Source organism: Lemur catta, chromosome 11, assembly GCF_020740605.2.
Source record: "Lemur catta isolate mLemCat1 chromosome 11, mLemCat1.pri, whole genome shotgun sequence".
NCBI lineage: Eukaryota > Metazoa > Chordata > Mammalia > Primates > Lemuridae > Lemur > Lemur catta.
The window spans coordinates 6853090-6873744 of record NC_059138.1 but is presented as its reverse complement, the minus strand read 5'-3'; the positions used below and the strand labels follow the sequence as shown (position 1 = coordinate 6873744).

The 20655-nt window shown below is 43.6% G+C and overlaps 1 protein-coding gene across 2 annotated transcripts in view; it reads left to right on the top strand.

Moving 5' to 3' along the window:
• CNTNAP2 (contactin associated protein 2) overlaps positions 1 to 20655 on the top strand; it is a 1715168-nt gene that overhangs the window by 1478706 nt on the left and 215807 nt on the right. For both annotated transcript variants that reach the window (XM_045565113.1, XM_045565114.1), the window contains one exon: positions 13715 to 13885. In XM_045565113.1, the coding sequence (XP_045421069.1) occupies positions 13715 to 13885 (171 nt within the window). The remainder of the gene's footprint in view (positions 1 to 13714; positions 13886 to 20655) is intronic.

Sequence of the window (20655 nt, the reverse complement as noted above, 5' to 3'; positions counted from 1 at the left end):
GAGAAGAAAGTTGGCTGTGGCAGTGAGAATTCATCGCTAGAAGAAAGCTTTAGGGCAGCGTTGGCTGTTTGCTTGTTGGGCACGGGTGGTTTGTAGTATAGACACGCCACAGTGGCACCCAGCCCCACACGGGGGTGGCACAGCCTCAGAAGCCTTATTCTTTCTCAGCAGGAGTGAGAATTTTCCCACAGTGGCTGGGGAGTGGACCATATACCTTTCATCCCGGTGGGGACACTGACTGAGGTCTCTCTGTCCCCATCTGCACAGTCCCAGGTTGGACTTTCTCTTTGATACCGCAGTCCAGTAACCAAAAGTAATGGGGAAAAGCCTAATCTTTATTGGTATCTCACAAGGAGCTTCAAAGGCCATTTACTTCCTGGCACACAAGGCTCTTAAATCCTCTCAGCCTGTTCTCACGGCCCGAGCTTCTCTGCTGCGCCACATTCACACCCGGCCCGTCCCCTACAGCCTTCTCGAACGCTTATCTGTCCTCCTCCTTCCTCTTTCCTTTCCCTCTGCTTCTTTGTAGGCTCCCACAGGGAAAATAAACAAATAAAATACCTAGGTCCTTCCCAGTGTGAACCCTCCATCCACTACTATCCACAAAGGCAGCCAGTAGTAAAGCTGGATGTGAATTCTTCTAGACTTTTGTCCTTCACTCTGCGCTTAAGCAAATACATACACGTGTGTGGGGAGGGGTGTATTTGTGAGGGTGTGTATTATTAACACATGTGGAGGTGTATGTACACATATAGGTACACAAAAGCACATACACCACACACATTAATATACTTTTTAACAAAATGGAGCTATGATCACATTTTATTCTGAAAATGGCTTGCTACTTAACAATATACAATGGACGGTTTACATACAGAGATCTATTTTATGATTTATGCCACACTGTATTACCTTTTTTATTCAAATGAGTAGACTTTTATTCAAATATATACCATGATAGATTTATACATTGTGGTTGTTTTAATTGTTTTTGCAGTTAAAAACTCTTTAAACTTTTACAAATCACCCAAACTATTGAAGTACCAAACTAAAAAGGTGTGTGTGTGTATGTGTGTGTGTGTGTGTGTGTGTGTGTGTGTGTGTGTGAGGTTCTACTTGAGGTAGGAGGTGGAAGATTAAGGAGAAAGTCAAGTGGATTGAAATCAGCAATAAAGCGACCATTCTCCAATACTAAATGTACTTGAAATTTATTCCCCTGCATCTGTAGGTAAATGTCCTTCTGTTCTTGAAACAATAAATCCCCATAAACTTCCCATAAAGTTCTGCAGAAGTGAAACGTGAGATTGGTTCCATCAGAATCCATTCGGCGCTTTGTTTGTGAACCTTCCGATCTGAATTGTAGAGCCCTTGTTCTTTCTCTGGAGCCTCGAGCCCAGGAAAAGGTCAGAACGCAACATATTTCAAAGCTGCTGTGCTCTGGGTGGCTGCCAGACTGTTGGAAATAATTGCTTTCAAAACCCAGATTATGCCACCATCTACTCACTTTCAAATTAGCATAACCTACAGCACCATGCTGCGGCAGTTGAAACTTTAACTTTTGCTTTTCGTTATCATCTAAATTCACTTTTAAAAGTATTGAGATTCTCAAACAGCTAGATTCTGGTCATGCGGTCTTCCCCACTGCTATTAATTACTTCAAACGCAAGACAAAGAGACCCAAACCTCTATCTTGCCACTTGAAATTTTGAAGCAGGAAATGTAAGTCAAATCATAAAGGGGCATACCATCCTGAATTTCATTGTAATCATTTGTTTACTATCTCATCCACATTATGCTCAATAAACATGGAGTGAAGTTCTGCCATTTTGTAGCAATACCTCTTCACGCAGTGAAAATCTTTTACATGGTAGCCCTGCCAGCACCTCCGTGCAGTTCGCAAGAGCCCCTGGGGGTCCGTCGTGCCGTGGTAATTATCCACAGTGTTCAAGGCACCCCTCAAGGAGCCTGTCCTGCCCTGACACAGATTCTCAGATTCCCTTGAAATTAAAATGATTCTAAATCAACATAGTGGATGCCGTTTCATTCACGTTATATTTGTTTTACTTACGTAACACAAAGTTATAAAACTTCTGTTAGCCTTATATGATCACAGACCAATATATGTCCTCTGTAATAAACCTGAATTCCAGTTTTCAATCCTTACCCCAGAGTGGTCACAACCAAATCTCAGGGTGTCTAAGCCCCACTGCTTCACATTGCAAAAACCACCACCAAGGGGAGCAATTGCAGAGTGGAATCAGTCCCAGATGTGCTCTTTTTATCCTTTAAGTCTGAGCTTCTGTTTCTGTTTTGATGCACTATTTATTTTTATGTGAGAAATTATTTTCACTTAGCAGTTGGAGAGAATTGGTTTCCAGGCCTGCTTTCAACAGTGGTCCCTTCTTCTCGAGTATATATGAGTTCTAAAGAAACCGGAGCACGTTTTGTAAATATCCAAACCAACTGTTTCACCCCTGCATACACAGAAGTCTTTGTTATTTTCTATTATTATTAATAAATACAGGCAAAAGGAATGTTTTTGCCTTTCTTTTTATAGTTCTTTCGTATCCAAAATGCTTCTGTATGCTGCTGTTGCTTTAAATCCTCAAACAGCCCTGTGAAGAAGAAATTATTTTTCTAATTTGCAAATAAAGAAACTGAGGTTTGAAAACATTGCTCCATTTCCTCATCTCAGGCCTGCTACACTGCGGGTTATTTCCCTGCTTTCCTGATCCCAGCCCCTGGGGATATGGAGACTGTGTTACTGTTTTCACTAAGAAAACAACCGTTTCTGTGAATAGGACCTGTGAATCTTTTTATTCCCTGTAATGAAAAGAGCATGAAAGGGAAACTCTGATTTGTGTAGCATAATTGTATGGATCATATCAATCCATTACCCTGAGTACAGAGCAGTTTCCGAGTTTCACATCCGTCATGTGGCTGAAATGGGCGGCTTTTTTCCACATTTTACTCACTTAATGGATTTGATATAAAATCTGTTTTTCTATGGATGTGGGGCTCTGGAGGTTTTGTAGTCTATCGATGCATAAACGCCACCTCACGCTACGGCATGCCTGCTCCGCACAGCGCTGAGTGTGGGTAAATGCGCCATCATCTTTCACGGTTGGGCTATGACCATACTTCATCACAACAGGGCAGACGACAAAATGGGAACTTACTGCCATTAGACCCTGAATTACAATTATATGAAGAGAGAAAAAGGTAATGGGAAGTAGATACCAAAAGGAGACCTAGTAAATATAAAATTGATGTCCATGGGGCTGGCAGTCCTCAGACCCACTGCTGCCCGCCATTGCTGGTACAATCTGAGGACCCTGTGAAGATGTTCGGCATGTCAGATGACTGAGAAGGGAAACGGTGAATGTGCCCTAAAGTCCAGCTACATAATGCCAAACCTAGAGAAGCTTCTGTCCAATGGGCTGAACAACACTTCTGACACTGTTGAAAGTAGGCTTTGCAGATGGTCGTGTCAAGCAGTGACAATGACTGGTAGTGGAATTATCAATGGTGCGAATTTTTTCAACAAGAAAAGCCACTTTTTTTCCAATTAGGCAAGAAACACATATTGAACACCTGCACGTCAGGCTAGATATTACTGTTAGAAAGAGACAGAAAGCATAATCTCTGCTGTCTGAAATTCACAGCCTAGCAGAGGAACAGGTGAAAGTAATTATGCTACAGTAAGTTAGATGCAATGACAGACACAAAATGTCCTAGGCACACAGGAAGAGCACCGTACCCAACCCAGGGCGGGTCAGGGATCGTCTGTGGAGGAGGTGGCACCTGAACCGAGTCTTAAAGAACGAGTAGGAATCAGGCCAGAGACGGCATGTGAGTTGAGAGAGGGAAGGAGCAGAAGTTGGAGAAACAGATAATTTGCAGAGAAGCAGCAGTGCCAGTGAAGACGTGGAATCCACGCACAGCCCTGTGACCGTGGGAACAACGTAGCTGCAGGTGGCTGGAGCACACATCGTGAGCAAGGGGTAGAGAGGAGCGAGCCTGGGAAAGTAGGCCTAGGCTTAAAATGCCGTGTCAAGGAGCTTGCAATACTGCATATTCAAGACTGTTTGAAACCACTAGCATTTGATGCATGAGAGTGAAACGGTCGGTTTTGCATTACGGATAGATTTCTGGCTTTGTAAGGGATGGATCTCAGGTGAACAACATCGCAGTGGAACCAGGTTAGGAGGCGGCTGCGGCATCCAGGCAGGAGACAAGGGCCTGAGCCAAGGCCACAGGAGGGATGGAGAGGAGGGACCTGCTGCAGAGCATTGATGAGGTGCAGCCATCAGGCCCTGGGGAGAGACAGGACAGCGAGGAACCACTCCCAGGTTTCTGGCCTGAATGGCAGAGCGGGAAAACCTCCACTTTTTGAAATGGAGAAGAGAGCAGGTAAATTTGGAAGGAAAATAAGTTTGCCTTCAGACATGTAGAGTTAGATCTCTACTCTGAGTGTAAAAGAGGCAGTTCTTGCTAGACAGCTTCACCTTGATGACTCATAGTAGAGCTCTAACGGTATGCATAAGTTTGGGAATCATTAACATATGCTTAGTACTTGAAATCATGAAATGGGTGAAATCACTCAGGAAAAGAAGGGAAAGCAGAAGTATTCATCTCTGGGGCACAGGGGCATTTAAAAGGCAGGCCGTTCCCAGAGACACCCTCTTGTGCCACTTCAGTGTCCAGCACTACCTGCTAAATAGTTTTATTGTCAACCTGCATGAAGTGGGTATGAATTTGTTCTGCAACCTCTAAATGCAAGAAATACTACATGATTTCGTTTTTGCTACATCAAAAACTTTATTAACTTTGAACCCCAATATACCTAGGATTACTCAGGCATAAACAATAGCCCCAATGAGAAAATTTGAGAAAATACAGGGACCTAATGTGGACAGCCTCACTCCCCACCCTCTAAACGTGCAGGTATACACAACTGTTTCAAGCATTCCAAATAAAATTAAATTACCTCATAAGGACCATTTATATTTAAATGCTCCGTTAATGGGTTCGACATGTGAGCGTTTCCATGGCTAACTAGAAACAAGCCCCTTTTATGGCATCCGCCGGAACCCGGCTACAGGTCAGCTCACAGCAGAGCGGGAAGCACCCCCAGCATTGTGTACTGTCATATTCTTTTTCTCTGTGGGACTTCAGCCCCATTCTAGCCCCAAGGAGCCAAATCACAGGGAGACGCAGGATGCAATAACTTATGTTATTGACTCCTCCCACAAGTTTGTACCGTCGCCCTTTTGGGCTGCAGCGGTGCACAGGCTCCCGGGGAGGATGAGGTGCTGCGGAGAGAGCAGCGACTCCAGCCCATGGGCAGCGTCTTCCCTTGCAGCTCATCAGGAGTTTAGCTTGCCCTGTGAAATGGGGCTCAGAGCCGAACAAAGCTCCTCTTCCCTAACCTGAGTGTACAAAAAAGGTTTAATTAAGGAAGTAATTTTTTTCCTACCCATAAGGAAATCTTGACAAATAGACTCAAATCCGCATGCAAATGAAGCCATCTGCTTCATTGTTGTCAACAGAGCCCAGCCCATAGTACACAAAAGAAGGCCCACCGGCAAAGGATCCTCAAATCTCTAACCTTTGGGTCTCTAATCATCTCAAAGTAATTAGTCTCTTCAAAGCTGGTATTTACGTTGGAAAGTGCTTGCCATTTAAAGCGGAAGCTGTAGATGTGCTTCTCAGTGTGGCCCAGTCCCCGGCCATTTGGTGGCCTGAGGAAATTGCTGAATCTGCAGATGGACAAGACCCTTGCCCCCGAGGGTGTCCCCACGAGACCCTCTCCATGGGCACCAAGTGCAGGCCCCTCCAGCCACTGCCTCTGCCCCTCTCCCACCCCCTCTCCCTCTGGGCAGGGAGGAGACAGCCCGGCCGGGCACAGGAGGCAGCCTACACGTCTTACCACACTCCTCTACTCTGCAGTTGCCTCTGCTAAACCTTGGTGCAAATGATGTCTAGTCACTCCCTCTGTCATCAGATTTTTACTTAATGGCTACTCTACAAAACCATATGACACGTTGCCCACACTCCATGCTAACTCTCATTTGTGTGTCCTGACTAGAATCATAAAAAATTAAAATCAACGAGGAGACAAAGAAACAGGGGGCATGCAGTTTTGGAAGCTCCAGGGGGAGCAGAGGAGTGAGAGATATGAGGAGGACGAAGGCAGACGTGGCTGAGCGCCCTGCAAGTGCCCCAGTGGCTGAGCAAGTTGGGTCACAAGTTGAGCTCTCAGACTGTAATGAAGACAGGGGATTGTGATGATGATGGTCAAGTGGACCATCATCTTGGATCCCTCCATCTTAGCCAGCTCTGACCGGTCTGGTCATCAGGGGCCCAGGCATCCTCCTCCTCAAAGCTAAGCACAGTTATGCAGTTATGAGGTCGGTGCGGAGTGAGCAGAGGGTGGAGTGAGGGCTAGAGGTGTGGCTGGGAGTCTGTGACTATCAGTCAGACCCCGGTGCCCTCTTCTGACCCTGCCAGGGACTATCCTGTTCTACCTAAGCAGGAGGTGGGGGCCTTATGCTCCAGCCACTGGGCACCAAAGAAAACGGGTGTAAAACTTCTTCACAAAAACAGAGTAAAGATGTGGAAATCTGCTCAATAAGGTTGAACCCGGCCCTTAACCTTCTGCCTCTCAGCTCCCCGAGCACTGCCCACCAGACATTTATTCCTCATGAGGAAACTGGAGGATGCTTCTCTTGATGAACTGAATGTTCTGTGGCCAAAAAAGGTCACAGATACTGACATTTGGGAGCCCTTCAGTGAGACACGAAGCTTTCCATGTTGTAGTGAAGCCCGATAATCAACAAAGCCACTGCCACCTCCAGACACGCGCATACCCACACACACACACACACACACACACACACACACACACACACAGAGGCAGTCAGCGTTCTAGCACTTCACTGCACAGTATGAATGGACAGGTGAGACTCACCAACCGTTTAAGGTAATGTCAGAACCCTCGTGAAAGAAGGGGCCCCAAATTAACGACGGGAGGGGAGGGCATCTGGAGTGTAAACCCCCACCTCCTGCTTGGGTAGATGCTGGAAGAAATAGAGACAATGCAGAAAGCAGAAGAAAACTTTTTGAAAATTAAATATTCTCAGAGAGATAAGGGAAGATATCGAGATAGTGCATCCAGAAAAACTAGAACAAGGTGCTATAAAAAAGGACTATCAGAGAACAAGATATAATACTTGGAAATTAAAAATATGATAGCTGAAATTATAACACAAAGGCAACATTGAAAATAAAGCTGAAGAAATGTCCAAGGAAGTAGTACACAAAGAAAAAGATCAAAATTAAGGGAAAAAAATAGCAATAAAAATACCACTCGAGAGGCTGAGGCAAGAGCATCGCTTGAGCCAAGGAGTTTGAGGTTGCAGTGAGCTATGATGATGGCACTGCACTCTACCCAGGGTGACAGAGCAAGACTCTGTCTCAGAAAAAATAATAATAATACAAAAATTTAAAAAAATCTAAAATTAATAAGTGAGAAGGAGGTATCAGAGAAATTATTAAAGTCTCTGGGGAAATTATTAAAGTCTCTATGGGGAAAAAAAAAAACCTACACCAAGGCAATCCCATGAGGTTTTAATCAAAAGAGTTAGAGAAAAGATTCTGAAAGTTTCCAGAAGGGGAAAAAATATAGGTTACATAGAAGGCATGGTAATCAGAAAGCATTAGCTTTCTCAGTAGCAACACTGACAGCTTGACAATTTTCTTTCTGGAGTTTCTCAATTAAGTGTGAAAGTAGAATAATGGCTCATCAGAAGAACAAGAGTTTGGAAAGTTAACCTTGAATATCTCTTTCCTCAAGAAAACACCTGAGAATGTATCCTAGGAAAATGAAGATATACACCTAGAAAGAGGATGTCACGGGATCCTGAAATGAGGGGATATAACATCAAAGAGTGGCAAAAGGAAGCCCCCCAGTGATGGCAGAGGGAGGTCCCAGGACAAGAGCAACCCTGAGAGGAACCTGCCCAAGTGGAACAGAGCGGCCGAGGGCTGTAGGTGTCATTTCTGCGGGACAAAAGTGTGGCTGTGGGTTACCTGATGTGTTTAATGTTGGACATTTTTGAGATGAATTTCACTCTTGTGTTAGAGAACGTGGGAGGGAATTCATGACAGGTATGTAGAAAACTAAGCAAATGAAAAAAAAAGTAGTTCATTATTGATTCTAGAGAAACAGAAAATTATGCAAAAAAAGTATAATTAGACTTTACTACTTGGCTTGTTACTGAATAATACATAGTCCTGAAATATAAATGCTGTACTAAATTTAAATATAACCCAAAATCTGTGATTTGGATATTTTGGGAGAATATAGAGAAAGAGACTAGGGAGGGAGGCTTATAAAAGTGCTAAGTTCTCATCTTGCATTCAGGAAAATCAATAGAGAATATTGAAAAGGTGTAAATTAATAAATACCTACACATGTATTTTTTTAATGAGGAGGGGGGGCAGAGAACTGCCTTTTGCTGTAGCCCTTCTAGCACCACTGGACTTTTAGAACTATGTACATGTAATACTTTGTTAGAAAGAAAAATGAGGTTTAAATTAAATGCTGCCCATAAAAAAAATCCTTAGAAAATTCGAAGTTGGAATCTCTTACCAAATAATCATTGGTCAGATTTAAAGTAAACAGCTGTTAAAGAATCTGGACAAATATATGATGCTGCATTTTCTACCAGTGATGGACTGGGGTTGGGCATGAGGAACCCCAGCAAGCCAGCTCTGCTGTCCCAGGCCACTCTCCTATGCTAGCGGGAGGCACCTCTCTGGTCTCTCTTGTCTCTTTTGCCACTCTTGATGAGCCCTGGCCTTGCCCAGCATGTGCTCAAAAACCTTCACACATGATGGACTCATTTTCAGGCTTGTAGAGCCTTCAACATCACCCCATCCATTCTGCCCAGCTTTTGATTACTGTTGCTCCAGCCCTGGGCTGGATCCCTGACTCTTCCTACCTGCCTCATTATTCTGTTCCTGTTGACTGACCCTTCCAGAGACTTACTTCTGTTCTGCATCACACCTTCCCTCTCAGTTTCCAACTTTGCCGCCTCCTCCTATCCACGCTGGCCAGGTCTCCGCCACCTGCTCTGGCTCAGTCCTTGCCGTACAGTGAATCTCTCATTTCCAACTTGGACTCTCATCCATTGTCACTTTACCCTCCATAGAACTGACCTTGATGGCAAGTACAAATTGCAGCTCTTTCAGTAACCTTAAGGTTATGACACCATCAGTCTTGCAAATGCATGGCATTGTTCAATGAAGTCTAAAGGGAAGAGTAGAAATGAAGTCCTGCATAAGGAAAATTATGGTTTGCTAATGGAAGCAGCATCCAGTTATCAGTAGGTACTAAAGCAGCATTAGCTTTTATTTGTATTTATTTAGCATCTTTAATACTTAGTTTACCGTAAAGCACATTTTGTCCCATGAGGACTTTGCATATGGAGTGGAAATGGATATAAATGAGAGGGGGAACTGATCGCTTATCCATTGATTTAATAATTATTTATGAGTACTGACTATATTCTGAGGCCAAAGGTTACAGAGATTTACTGGTTTCATCCCAGCTTTCATGGAGCTTATGATCAGCTGGGAGCAATATAAACAAACAATAATAATGCTATAAGCTCCTTGCATCATGAAGCGCAATAAGCACTGGCAAAAGCACTCTTGTTATGTTGTTATAATCAAAAATCTCAGAGATTGGGCAACAGATTCCTCTGAACAGCGTTCACAGAGGGTGACAGAAGCACCCACACTTTTTAATATTTACCCCACTCTTTGAAAGCCTTTAAGCCCATATCCCACTAAGCATTTTTACTTATAAATTCCATCCATATACCACTGTATTCATATAGTATGTACATTATAAAGCATAATTAAAATGGATATTTAATAGGATGAGCTTTTAAAAATAAATAAAAACAGAAGTTCTGGTGCCCTCTGCCTGTGCCCTGTTAATGGGAAAAAAATACCCAAACTCTGTAAAATAAAGAGGTTTATTCTGAGCTGAATGTGTGTGACCGGCCTGGAGCACATGATCTCAAGAGGCCCTGAGAAAATGTGCCCCCAGTAGCTGGATTACAGTTTGGTTTTATGCATTCATGGAGTTCATGGAGACAGGAATTACACAGAAGACCCTTAATCGATACATGGAGGGCGTACATTGGTTTGGCTGGCAAAGATGGATATTTGGCTGGGGGTGGGAGGAGATTACAGGTGATAGGTAGGTTTAAAGATTCTTTGATTTGTAATCGGTTAAAGAAATGAAGCTTTGTCTAAAGGCTTGGGATGTTTTAATTTAAGATAAGGATATCAATTAATCAAAAACAAGCCACCAGCAGGGTATTTACCAAAACTCAAGTGATCTGTTAAGTAAATTGATGGCCTGCAGGTGTGGTTTAAGCTTTGTCTTATATAGCCGTTAGGCCTGTTAATGACTTAGCATCTCATTGTTTCAAAGGATATCTCCAAAAAGGGAGGGGGCATGAGGAGGTGTGTCTGACCTCCCTTCTCATGGCCAGCAACTCAGCTTTAGGGCTTTCTGGAGTCCAGTTGGCCAAGAGGGGGTCCATTCAGTCAGCTTGGGGAGCTTAAGATTTTATTTTAGTTCACAGCCCCAGTGGATCATCTTTGGTAACTCCTGAGTAGACACCTCAATTTTGCTACTGCCAGTCTAGTCCAGAGCGGAGCCCTCGCTGTTGCTGGGAAAGAATCTGGATTTAGCAAATCCATCCAGAGATTTGGGACAACTCCCAAGTGTCAACTCCAAAGGTATCCTGTGATAATCCAGATGTTTCCAGGATACTGGTAAACACCACTTGCATAAGGCATGACTTCCCCGTTAATCAGTCTATTCCAGAGACCCAATTAGATTGAAGTTGCTTAGTGAGCGTAGAATTAGAATAAATGGAATTGTGGTCTATGGAGATATTTCATCAAACTAGAATAACTAGCTGAACTGCCCTTCTCCTCTCTGGGGATATTTCTGTCTGAATATCAGTCCTGGACCTCAAATAAATACTGACATGTTTTACTTTTAGCTTTCCTTTTTCTAGAATCACTTTACACAACTGCCCTCTGCTAATACATCACTGCCTCAAAAAATAAGAATGTACTTGATCAGATTGAAACTTTAAAATGTTAATTACATTCACATCCTGGGGATGCAGCCTAAAGAGGCAGAATTGCTTTGCTTAAGGCTGCAGTCTGTCTGGGGACTTTGATCTGTTCAGGCTCTTAGGTTGTTAAAGGGCTCTTACCAATTAGGATGAGCTGAATCCTTCTAGTCCTGGACTCATCTTCGCTCCCTCCCAGCTTTGGGACTCTCTGATGGGTGAGAGGGTTGCAACTTCTGTTTTGATCTGGGTTTTCTGTACGAGTCCTGCATTCTCGGGTGGCTGGTGGAGGTGAGCCTGAACTCCTTTCACCGTGTAACAAGCCAGGTGTTGAGCTGGGAGGAGGTTCACCCTCGGGTGACAACAGCTTCAGCAGCAGGAAAGAACCTTTCTTTTCTAGTATTATCCTACCCAATATCATTCCATATTCTCCTTCCCAAGAAGAAACTAGCCTATTTTTCTCCTACTGAAAGCTATGATTTTGTAGTTTTTTTTTTTTTTTAAATAGCTTATGACTGACTTTTAGGACACCTTAAGAACAGTAGTTTCCCCCAACACTTCCACCACCACTGTTTTTGCCTTAATTAAGACATTTGCAAACATATTCTGCACTGACTTCCTGGTTACATATTGCCTGCTAAAATAATTAATGGGGAGGCCATTCGTCTGAGATGGCTCCAGAGCCTTGGATACCTAGGTGAGCAAACCATAACCCACTGCAATGTAAATAGTAAAACAAAACTTAAGCTTAACCGATGGGAAACCACTAAGGAACCTCTAGCTAGGGACTTTCCACATTAGTCGATCAAACGCTCTCTTTGCCTTGCTTCCACACCTTATAAATGTTTCCTCCCCGCTAGGGGAGCGCTGAACCTCTTGTGGTCTTGTCCTGCCAGATTAATAAATCACTAAATGGTCAAATAAACTTGTTACGATTTTAAAGTGCCTAAGTTTATCTTTTAACATGACACACACTTATCTAGATATCACTATATCCTAGCTGTCTCTAAGAACAAAAACAAAGAGCATTAATTAAATAGAAAAGTATTTTAATGTCTTAGCATACAGCAATATTATATGTTTAATTTAAAATTATGACTTAAGCATACCAGAACCAACACAAAGTTACTTTTATTTAAAAATAGTAGTTCAATTTAATATTGTATATGGGTATAGTTTGCATAAAAGGAAAGAAAAATATAGTTTGTGTATGAATAGAAACTAATAGAGTACACTCAGTTGATTCATTGTGCTCTTTGGAGGAAAGATATAGCAAATATCATTTTTTAAAAAAACATATTTCAGGTTTAGTATCAGAGCTAAAGGCTTTAGTAACTGCTTTAAAACATGCCCATATATCTTAGTCTTTAGTTGTGATAGTAAATGTACTCAGATACGTGCGCAATAGAAAGAAATTTCTCCCCTGGAGATGAACTTGACAGCCAGCTCCTGGTCTCATATTAAATTCTTGGTCCGTCTGTCTTAATGGAATCTGAGTAATCCAGCCGGGTGTTTTTATTTCATCCTGTGAACTGCTTCTCTCCTGGGAACCCTGGCTGCCCTGTCAGGCCAGAGTGGGGAGGATTGGTGGGTGGCGGGTGTATGTCTTCTCCAAGGACTCAGGGTGGAGACTGATTGAGACCCTCATGTGGGCTCAGCTCATCCCTCCCCACCCCACAAAACAATGCCACAAGTCAGAGCCTACCCAGAGTCTCCAGGGAGGAAGTGGTTGGGGAGGAGACATTCCCTTTGTAGCGACTGAGTCCGGAAGTTTGGAGCAGAAGAGCTGAGGAAACCACAGCTCTGGCCTGGTCAGCTCTGCTTTGTTCCCAGCAACTCACCTCCGCAGAGCTTCTGTGCCCTCACTGGTACTCCTGAGCACCTGCACCAGGGGTCTGGGTGGCTGCTGACACTGGGCCGGGCCCTGGTTATTCTAAGGCAAAGGTGGGTGAGAAGCAAGAGCAGAACACCAAAAACTGTTCCTCTTTTATCATCCTTAGGTCTAGCTCAGAGGCTTCTTGCACCAGACCAGAGCCACAGGCAGAAGTGCAGGAGTTCAGGACAGCCCCAACCCACACAGCAACACCGGGGGCTTCCCTCACTTCTCACCTCTGTTGCCATTTACTCCTACAGTCCCTCCAGGGCTCATGGGAGGAGCCCCAACAACCATTGTCCAGTAAAATATTTCATGTACATTAAAAATGGTTTTATTTGTATATGTTTTATATGAATTATATATTAATATTAAATTTTGTATATTAATACTCAAAATATTTTATATACATATAAATAAAATCAACATACATAAATAATATATTACATGCACATACACATATAGCTTTTGGAAAGTCAACGATAGGTTTGTAAGGATTTGGTACAATGTTTGGTACAATGTCGTTCAACAGGATGAGAGGAAACAAGAGCTATTGCCAATGGAGAGTTTGAGTTTAATAAGTGGAGTTTTATTAAACTCAAAAAAGGGAGAGCTTTTGCGTCACTGGCATGATCAGGGTGTGAGTCAACCTGGTCTTCTTTCCTTCCCACAGGGAATTATTGGAATGCCGCCTCTTTCCCAAACGCGTCCTCCTACCTGCACTTCTCTACTTTCCAAGGGGAGACCAGCGCTGACATTTCCTTCTACTTCAAAACACTAACTCCCCGGGGAGTGTTTCTCGAAAATATGGGGAACACAGATTTCATCAAGCTGGAGCTGAAATGTGAGTATAAGTTCTTTGTCGACTCACGAGTAGCCACTTTTGTCACCTGGGGCTGGTCTGAGCTTTGATCGGGCAACTCCATTGAATTCAAATGCGGGTGGTTTCCTCTGTTCCAGGATCGGGACTAGAGGTGGATACACAGACTCGAGTACGAGTGACCACCTGTCTTCCAGATGCTCTCGGGGAGCAGGCACTTAGAGACCCTCCCAAACAGTGTTATCCAAGAAAGATGAGAGAGAACATACGGCCCTAGTAATATGGGAGGAGAGTGTGTAGATTTAAGGTTTCTTGTTTTGTGTGGTTGTTTTCCAAGGAGATGGGGTCAAAGTAGGCAGAAGAGCGTGTCAAGTCGTCTGAGAAACAAGGAGCAGGAGTAACAGGAAGGAAAATAGTTAGAACAAACAGTACCACGTGGGTGAGTTCTGGAGGCTGCAAGGACCACAGTGCTGCCTACCCCATGAAACACTGTCTGCAGGTTTCCAGGAGAAACCTCACGGCCACACACACCCTCTAAAATGTGGGTGCTGAATTTATGTAGCCGAGAATAAGACACCGGCAGGGGCAGAGCAGATGCTGCTTGGCTCAGCTCGGCTGGCCTTGGATGCAGACACCCTAGGGAGGCTCCCGGTTTGGGGAATTCCGTCTGTGGAAGGTAGTGGGGGGTTCCCTGCATTTGAGCAGCACAACTCCTGCCTTACCTGGGCCCTTTTATCCTCAGGGCAGAAATGTAGCTTTAGGAATTTGCAGTCCACAGACTTCCAGGTTAGGTGAATATTTGCAAAAGCCAGACTCTCCTATAATTGAAACACAGAGTCAGCAAAACCACAGACTCAACCAGAAAGGGGGGACCAGTCTGCACCCCGTGTCTCTCCACAAAGGCTCAGCCTCTGCTTAAGTGTATCAAGGCGGACTGGCTGGGGACAAGTCTCCTTTTATCTGAGTGGTTATGATACTGGGTCTATTCTGAGAATGAGCCCAAATCCGTTAACCATTTCTGCTGAAATTCTATTGGATTCTTTTTCTTAAAAAATGGCAGACTGTGATACATCAGAAAGCGCACAGACTGTGGATTTGGCATTCTCAGGTTCAAATCCAAATCCTCAGGCAAATTGCTTAATCTCTTTGAATTCTAATTTCCCGATCTATAAAACGGGAATGTTAATTCGTGGAGTTGTTATGATGGTGGAATGTAGATATTTACATTTATCTCAGTGCCTAGTGGTGATTGTAATTATCCTTTCCCTGAGGATGTTCATTGCAGATCTGATCTGAGACAGGTCTGATCGAAAGAGAGACTGAGGATATTCTGGCCCTAGAATGAAAATTAATTAATTAAAACCCTCTCTTTACTGAATTATGGATTGGAATTATTACAAAGGGGTTTTCACTTCCCTGTTAAAATTAATTGAATCAAACTTTTGACTTCTACATTAGTTGGGTCATATTTTAGAAATATTTTGTGGCCAAAAAGAAAATTTGACAATTCCATATCTGAGTAATTCTATAAGGTTCTATAAAATTGCTTGGATTCCTCTGTCTTTGTTTTATATCGTCACGTTTTGCAAAGCTATGCCTGAGTGGGAAAGAAAACAAACCAAGCGTAGAAATAGCAGGTGTTTCTACTCAGCACGTGCGTCAAATAATTTCACTAATTTCTAATTATGAAAAATCTTTAGAGATGTTTTCAAAGTTTTCCAAGTATTTCCACAATATGAAAACTGTGTGGCAGAGGGTGAATTATAGCCTCATTTTGTCATCTAGTTTACTTCCTTTTGGCATTTAGTTTACTTTGGGAAGGACGTGTGAACTATTCGCGGTGCAGATTTGAGGCTGATCTCTGCTCGGCGTCCCCCAGACCTCCTAATAACCATGAAGGGCGGAAGTCCCTTTATAAGATCCCCTAAGTGGCAGCTATCAGATGCCCAGCACTATATAGCATCTCCACTGAGGTTCAAAGGCGCCTTTTATGGACAGGGGAGGCAGATTTCTGTATTTCACAAAAACTTCAAAGTAAACAAGAAGCGGTGCTTTCATGAAGAACATGGAAGGAAAATGGCCATGATTGAGGCTTGCTGCCACCTCATTGATCACGATTTTTTGGTCGGACTCTTTGCTGTCATGATTCCTGGGGCCACGGGTAGAGAATCCTCTCAGGTCCGCCTCTCCTGTACAGATGAGTCACTGTGCAAACCCGATGTCTTCACAGCAGGGCTGGCTACCAGAGGGGGCTCAGGAAAGGTGGTTCTGAAGTCCAAGTCTCTAAAACCATCTCTCCCTTTTTCCCCTTTAGCTTGCTGGGCTCTCTCATCTCTTTCTGATAGGAATTCACGTTTTGTTTCTCTGAGCGTGTCTCAAAAGAATTTTGTCACAGTCCATGCCTGCAGATTGCTTTCCAGAATGACAGTTCTGTTCATTAATTACATCGTGCCCTTCCATCAGGAGTGGAAGATTCTTGACTCAGAGAACAGTGAGTCGCTGTACAATAAGTTAATGAGATGCCATCAACGTCTTATGCCCAAGCAGAAAAACACACAGATAAAATTAGGGTGACCTTATTAGCATCCTTTAGGGGTAAAAATTGTGACTCTATTTCATGTATTTCCTGTTCATATTTATTCATTTACTTAAGGAGTATCTATGGAGTATCCACGCTGTCCCAGGTCCGGTGCTGGGTGCTAAGGCAACACAGCCAAGCCAGGTGTGACTCCTTCCCCTCAGAGGTCTGTCTGCTTGCTGTGCAAAGCAGGCAAGTCAGTCCGCAGTTACGATAATAATGAAAACAGCTCAGCTTTATGCAGACTTGTCAGTGCTTAGGCCTTGTCGCAGGCATTCTACAGGCGTCATCTCACTTAGTCTCCTAACCACCCTCTGCAGTGGGTGCACCATTCACATCTCCATTTGACAAATGAGGAAACTGAGGCAGGGGGTGAGTAAGTTGCCTGGCCGAGGTCACACAGCTAGGAAGTGGCAGAGCCGGTGTTTGACCCCAAACGTTCCGTGTGTGTCCCAGAGTCGTTGCTGTTCACATTAAAGCACGCGGCTCCCGGAGCGACATCCCGAAAGTGGCTGAGAGCACCGAGGGGAATATTTAAACCTGACTGGAGTGACAAGGGGCGCTTCCCAGGGAAGGGGAGGCTTTAATTAAATTTTGACGGATGAGCAGGAGTCAGTACGGTGAAGAAGGTGGGGGAAGAACGGAAATCAGGAAAGGAAGGACGTTTCAGGATCACAGCAAATGAGCAAAGGGGCGGGGGACTGAACTGAAGGACCCAGGTGGGAACAGGTGCAGCGAGGCCGGCAGGACCCAGCACACGGTGCAGTCCACGTGGGGAAGCAGGTGGCCGGTCTGACCCTGAAAGTTATGGCGAGCCGGGGCGTGACACGCTCGGGTTTGCATTCGCAGAGAAAAGATTGGAGGCCAGATGAGAAGCAGCGGGGCCTGTGTTAAGATTGCGGGAGAGGAAGTCGGCAATGAAGGGTTATAGATATGAAAGGTACTCAAGAGACAGATTCCACGGATGTGTAACAAAATAATCACGAGGATTACGTGGAAGGGAAGATCCTAGAATGAAGCTGAGGTTTCTGGTTGTGTAGGCGGGCAACTTCCATAAAGAAGTTTGACATTGGAGGGCAAAATACAAACTACATGTTGGACGTTTTGAGCTACAGCTAAACCAGTACCTAACCAGACGGACGTATCTGGAGGATGCCGAATGGACAAGCCTGCAGCCCAACAGAGAGGTCCGAGTCAGAAACGCAGTTTGGGAGTCACCATCACTTAGAGGACCGTCAGGAAATAAGCGTTCGGCACCCTCAGCATGGATGACATCACCCAAAACAAATGTGTACAGAAAGGAGACAAGATGTGCAAGAAAGAAAACCACAGTCAAGGAATAGAAAATGGAAAATTAGCTTATAGAAGACTAGGAGAGAAACAGGAAGACATTGGTATCTTAGAGACAAAATGGCAAAGCAATTTCAAGAAGAAAAAGAGTGGTAGGTACTGCTGAGAGGTCACTGAAACAAGGGCATAAAGTCACCATCAGTTTGAACATGTAGAGGTCACTGTCAAAAATAGGGTGGTCACTGGGGTGAGTGGAAGTGGATATGTTTATTGTTCTTATAGTTTTAAGATGGTAGAGACTTGAGCATGCATATATATTAAGGGGAAAAATTCTGAGATACAGGAGATAAAAGGACTGGCTGAAGGAGTGAGGTCCCCAAGGAGGGGGGAATAAGGGCCATCCAGTGTCACAGCACTGAAAGGGTCATGGGACACTATTTATCATCATATCTCTAGGACCAACACCCTGACCACGCCTGATGCATGGAGGTACTGAATTAGCATGTGTTGAATAAGTAAAATGAATGAACGAGGTGCTAGTCTGCACAGAGAGCCCTGGGAAATGTGGTGGGGAAGGAGACCAACACCACTGAGGGGCTGGTGATCAAGATGAAGACAAGGAGGAGTATTATTACATTGAAGGACAGAAGGACAGATCATGGCTGGTGAATCCTGGAATTCAAGATTTCATGAGAAAGCAATGTAGGTGATGAGAAGAACTAAGATACATAGTTCTGGCCATTCGAGTGTATGACAAGGCTGGGGAGCAATTCAGGACACTGAGAGGCTGGTCAGTCACATCCTTTTTGAGGTCCCTACTGGTGATGACAAGGGATGGAGTGGACAGGGAGCCTGTGATCTGGCATTACCATCCCGAGGTTCAGACCATGACAGCAAAAAGGAGGAGGAGAGGGTGTGTCACTGGAGGACGCGTTGCCGGATGAAGACTCTGTGCCGTAGAATAGCAGAAGCGCTGTGGAAGGCGGGTTAGGCCAGCTGCCCTCCCAGCCTCGCAATGTGTACCCCTGGGAAAGGAGTCACACGTGGATGATGTGTGTTAGGGTCCCACAGGGTGGACTGCGACCGCAGGAAGGAAGTGTTTGAAAGTGTTTAATGATAAAGAGTGACCACAATTTTTTCATTTTTGTTTAACAATATAAAACAGATTTCAGAGAAAATTTGTGAAGGAGATTTTGGGGGGGAAAATTTTTGAAGGGAATGCTCACTGAGTTGCAAACGTTCAGGAAAAGCAACCAGACATTGTTGCACTACTTTAGCATAATCTTCCACATTGACCACCTTTGAGCTTTTTCAAGTATCAGGATGACTCAGAGAAAATATTTGCATTTAGCAAGCATATCTCCACAGAAATGTGGAGGCAGCAGTCTAATGTCCCACTAATCTTAGGAAAGGGTATTAAGGGAAAACTTTCATTTCCAAGATATAGCCTTCCACAATATACATGATCAAGAAAGTCACAGAAGAAAATGTTCTGCGATATATAGAAACTGATGAATCAGAAGAAGTAAACTAATGGCAATTTATCTTCCACTATTTCAGAATTGAAACATTTTATATTAAAGGAACTTCACTGTTGTAGATGTGAGGCATGTCTAATCCCACTTAACGGAGCTATCGTGCCATTGGGGTGCTATTAGGGTTTTTTTTTAATATTGTGAGTTTTTATTAATACAAGTCAGGTATTAACACCTAGATTTTTTTTCTTTTTAATTATCCAAGCCAATTTAGGTTATCGGCATGGATTTAGGAAGAATTTTAGTGTTTCTACTACTTTGCAAGTCTAACTATGGTTTCAATTTGTATTCAAGATTTGGGATCTAAAGAATGATTCTGACTTGGTCGTTACCATACATAAGAAAAAAAAATTACTCCCTCAGAAAAATTTAAACACCTGAATATTTAATAACAACCACTTGTGATTTTTTAAAAACTTACTCTAACTTCCTGATTTAAATTTTCCATTTGCATTACAGACACTAAAAGTTTGGAAATATAAACTAAAGGTAAAATCAGTGCTATATTAAAGTATTTAATATATTAACTATTTGCATTTTATTAAGTATTAAAAGATACCTAAATGCTTGATAAATAAATTTGAATTAAATTTATCTAGTTTTCTTTGCCAGTTCCACTGAAGGGACAGTCATTTGAACATGTGGCATAAGTCCCCCAGAGTTATAAGGATGGACTTTAGGATAGGACGTCCTATGAATATGAAAAATTTCCCAAGTTACCTTAGAGTTTACTGGTCCACCCATGTCTGCTGCTCTGGAAATTTCCAGAAGGGGTCGTGAATTCCTCCTAAGCTGGCTGGACAAAGTGACCTCCTCCCTCTACAAAGTTTATGGTCCTGCCTTTGTTTCCCAACACTGCAGAGGTGACTTCAGAAGGCCACCCAGGCCATTTGGTCAGCCCTCTCACAAGGTGGTTGTTGTGGGTGCTGTGTAACCCCCGTCACTCAGCCGTTCCTTTCTTCTCCCTCATGGAGATGGTGAGCTCACTCTGCTTGTACTTCCTGGTACAAGTAGAAATTCTTCTGGGTGAAGTTATAACCACCTTCTTGGTACTAGTTCCTTTGATCTGGCTCAGCTCCTGGACCCTGAGTACCCAAGGGCAGGATACTTCCAGTCACTCCCAGAGAGACAGTTTGTCCCTTCTCTGGGACTCAACTTCTGCTCTGGAAATCGGGCATAAGCTCCCCAAGACCTCACTGTAGGCCTGGTGTTCTTAGAATCTCCTTGTTAAACCCCAGCTTACTTACATAGTCAAAGGCATTTTAGGACAATAAAGAGAAAGCAAATGTCAAAAGGGAGGCTTCCCTCCAAGACCTTACATTGTACATGCATTACAGAATATACTGATTTCTTTTATGTGATGTTCAAGAATAAGGCAAAGTAATCTACAG